Consider the following 3,305-nt stretch of genomic DNA (forward strand, 5'->3'; position numbering starts at 1 on the left):
TGGTGAGACAAGGAAGTAAAAAAATGCCTTTCAAGCAATCTTGTTCTTGATAAGCCGAAAGCTCATGACATAAAAGGTTGAATGACTTGTTCAACTTCTAGCAACNGGGATGGAAGACCAAACAATTGATGAGATAGCCCGTACTGTGGGTCACATCGGTTGTCATTTCTATGTGTTCGTAACAGATGATGTGGAGGATGTTCTCACGGATGGCCTCGCTCCTCCTCGACCTTTTCCCATGTTTTCCAAATCTCACTACAATCATGCGTTACAAAATAGAAACCACAAAGTCCTGATGTGGACAGGATCACTGTTCATAACTATGGAAGAGCACGAGACACCTTTTGGATTAAGTGGTTGGCTCATTCACGAAGATGGAAACTTTAAGAATCCCAAGTATTGGCAAACGTTTTTCCAATCAATTCACCCTCAAACCCTTGTCTTTAAAGGCGGGATTACTGAGTTTGTCGTCCAGGACCTGATAAAGAACTCCACAATGTTCTCCTTTTCCATTGCACCGATATGGGCTAGGGAGGGATCTGATTTGGGTCATGGCTGTTTCATAGACATATTCCGCCAAACCATCAGAGCAATTTTTGGAGATGGTCGCAAACACCAATACGCTCTAGTAGTTAACATTCCTGGAAAAGAGGCACGGTCCGGCATCCTCCTAAGAGATGAAAGTGGAATTGGTTGTCGGTTTTATGTTCCTAACGACTCGAAGTGGACCCAAAGACATTTTGTGTCTTTCAACATCCCTTTATCCACTAGGCCATTAAAGAGCAAAATCTCTGGATCGACATCGTTCAAGCCAAATAAGAAGTGTTATATCCTGGGTACCTTCAAAGCCGTGTTAGATTTTCACATTGAAGTGTGTGACATCCCAATTTATATGGTAGCAAAGACGTATGACCCAAATATCTCTTCCGATCGCTTGAATTTCACCAATTTATGTGACGAGTTCACCGGATCCCATTCATTGGTGCCCCTTTTTCGGGGAGAGGATTGCACATTGACCTCATCGATGAAAGAGCTTGGTTTTATTCTTGGCTCAAGTACTGCCTCCATTAGGGCGGCATTTCAACCTGATTTGCTATATTGCGATACAATGATGCCCCGGCCATTTGACCTTTCGTATTTCGGAGCACTCTTTTTTTTTCAAGGATCCTTTACTGAATTAAGACATCATCTGTGCCACGAAAATTATCCTGAGGTTGCAAAGCGCTCATTCATTGCAAAAACAGATGTAGCTTCCGAACCTCTAACAGTATTCTTGTTTCATTTTAAATTTATGCTGATGATTGTGGAATTATTAGCTCCTCCAATTTTATATTCCAATCCTCTTTGTCAGTGCTATAAGAAGAAAAGGGAATTTGAAATATTTGTGGATATTCAAAAAAACGAAGCCCGGCGTCTGTGGGAGGATTTTGACGAAAGAGAACAATTCCGTCGGATAATGAAACAAACCAAGAAAGACAAGCCGCCTAAAAAATCAAAACCTTGCAACGGTGTGATGTACCCTGGGATGCTCGAGCTTTTCCACGAAGAAAAGTCCAAAGTATTGGCGAACATGGGAAACAATGAAAGTGACGATTCATGTACTTTAGAAGCACTCTATCAAGCCCAAGAACATGTCCGATGTTTCGCACCTGCTTCAAGCCCCGCAGAACCAAAAATTGACTCGGATTCAGAAATACAACAGAAGGAGAACTCTGTTCCTGATTCATCTTGTCCCACGGAATTTGCAGGTAAAGACCCTCCCACATCTAGTTCTCCTAACAAAAAAAGTGATCCGAAAACCACAGAGGAAAAACCTGCCACCCTAATTTCTGAAAACCAAAGAGAAGTGTCAATTTCTGCATCTCAAGAAACGGTTGATCAAGGTTTTCCTTCGCCATTGTTGAAGCCAATGGAATCAATTTTCCAACACATTGTGTCGCCTGAAGCGAGGAACAACGTGCTTGACGAAATGATCCACCTCACGTGGAAGAAATTGGTCGATAACGAGGAACCTCTTCGAGTGTGCGATAACTGTGGTCGAGAAGAATTCGACATGAAGGTCTGTTATACTTGCAGGGCCTCGTTCTTTTGCAATAACAAATGCTTCAAGAGGGCACAAAAGACCCACAAGAAAATGTGCGCCCAAATTGTCAACCAGCGGTTAAACATTGTAATGGAAGTGCTAAGGCAACCTCAACTTCCCAAATTATAGACGAGTGATGTATGCAAAATTGAGGCCAATGTAAAATCCACAAGTTTAAAAATAAGAGGCGTGCAATGTGATTCCTAATTGATATGAAACAATCATTTGGCGTTTCTACTAACAAAGCAAGTATGTTTTAGGAGCAAAATACTTATTCATGGTGATGATGCGATGGCGACGAGATTTCGTCGAAAGGAAACGCGAAGAGGGGGAAAAAATCTTACAATAAGCAAACGTCAATGAAGAGAATTTAGACATCCTTCCTTTGATGATTCCATCCCAACAATTCCTAAGCTGTTTAGATATTGTTCGGTTGCAGAGCTTGGCCTTACTTCTGCATATCGTGCAATCTGCCTTGAGATATCAGTTGCAAGTGACATGAAATCAGTGCTTGTTTGCAAAGTCCTTACGACAGGAGTTCTCATTAGCGTCTGAAACGACAACGGGGCGCTCAAATGTTTTAGACAAAAGTTGTCAAATTCGATTCATTATATTCCGCCTGACAACGTTTTCCTTCGCGTTGTCTTTCTTGCTTGGGTTTATCGATCTTGGTAGGGTTAGAAGGGATTTGCATTGAATTTTTCAACAATTGTGGATTCACGACCATAGCTGTAGCAGCTCCCTTACTCTGCGTATTGTTGTTTAAACCAATTTCTAGTACCAAAAGAAAGCTAACAACTTTTACGGAATTTGTACCTACAGTATATCATCGCTAGAACGGGAATTTGGGCTTGCCTAAACTTATTTTATCAGTTTGTTTTTTCGCAATCTCGAAGCTTTATACGGAGACAATTAGCCTAATTGAGGAGGAGTCAGTGAATGTATACCTGCTAGTTTCAAGGGTTGAGTTATGACTTTCGATCCCGGAAAAATGCGAGGCATTCAATTTTACAACTCATGGCTAAGCCCCGATGTGTGGTTGATCCAGGCGCAGAAACTTGTTCAAGAAATTGAGTGCAGAGACCTCACACCCGACTACTATGACACATTGGCCTTGCTTGAGTGCTCTTGTTCAATTTCATATGTGCATAGGTGCTCACGCATGCCCAACTCACCTCTTTTACCGTGTTGGTTCAATGATCCCAAACTCAAGTATAAGTTT

The 3,305-nt window shown here is 41.7% G+C and overlaps 1 protein-coding gene across 1 annotated transcript in view; it reads left to right on the forward strand.

The window, feature by feature from the left end:
- The window catches only part of LOC131890732 (uncharacterized), a 6,947-nt gene extending 4,735 nt beyond the window's left edge, over positions 1–2,212 (forward strand). The window contains exons 3-4 of the mRNA XM_059240142.1: positions 1,608–1,748; positions 1,947–2,212. Coding sequence (XP_059096125.1) covers positions 1,608–1,748; positions 1,947–2,212 — 407 coding nt within the window. The remainder of the gene's footprint in view (positions 1–1,607; positions 1,749–1,946) is intronic.
- The last annotated feature ends 1,093 nt before the right edge of the window (positions 2,213–3,305 follow it).

The sequence above is a fragment of the Tigriopus californicus genome, chromosome 11 (genome assembly GCF_007210705.1).
Source record: "Tigriopus californicus strain San Diego chromosome 11, Tcal_SD_v2.1, whole genome shotgun sequence".
Classification (NCBI taxonomy): Eukaryota; Metazoa; Arthropoda; class Copepoda; order Harpacticoida; family Harpacticidae; genus Tigriopus; species Tigriopus californicus.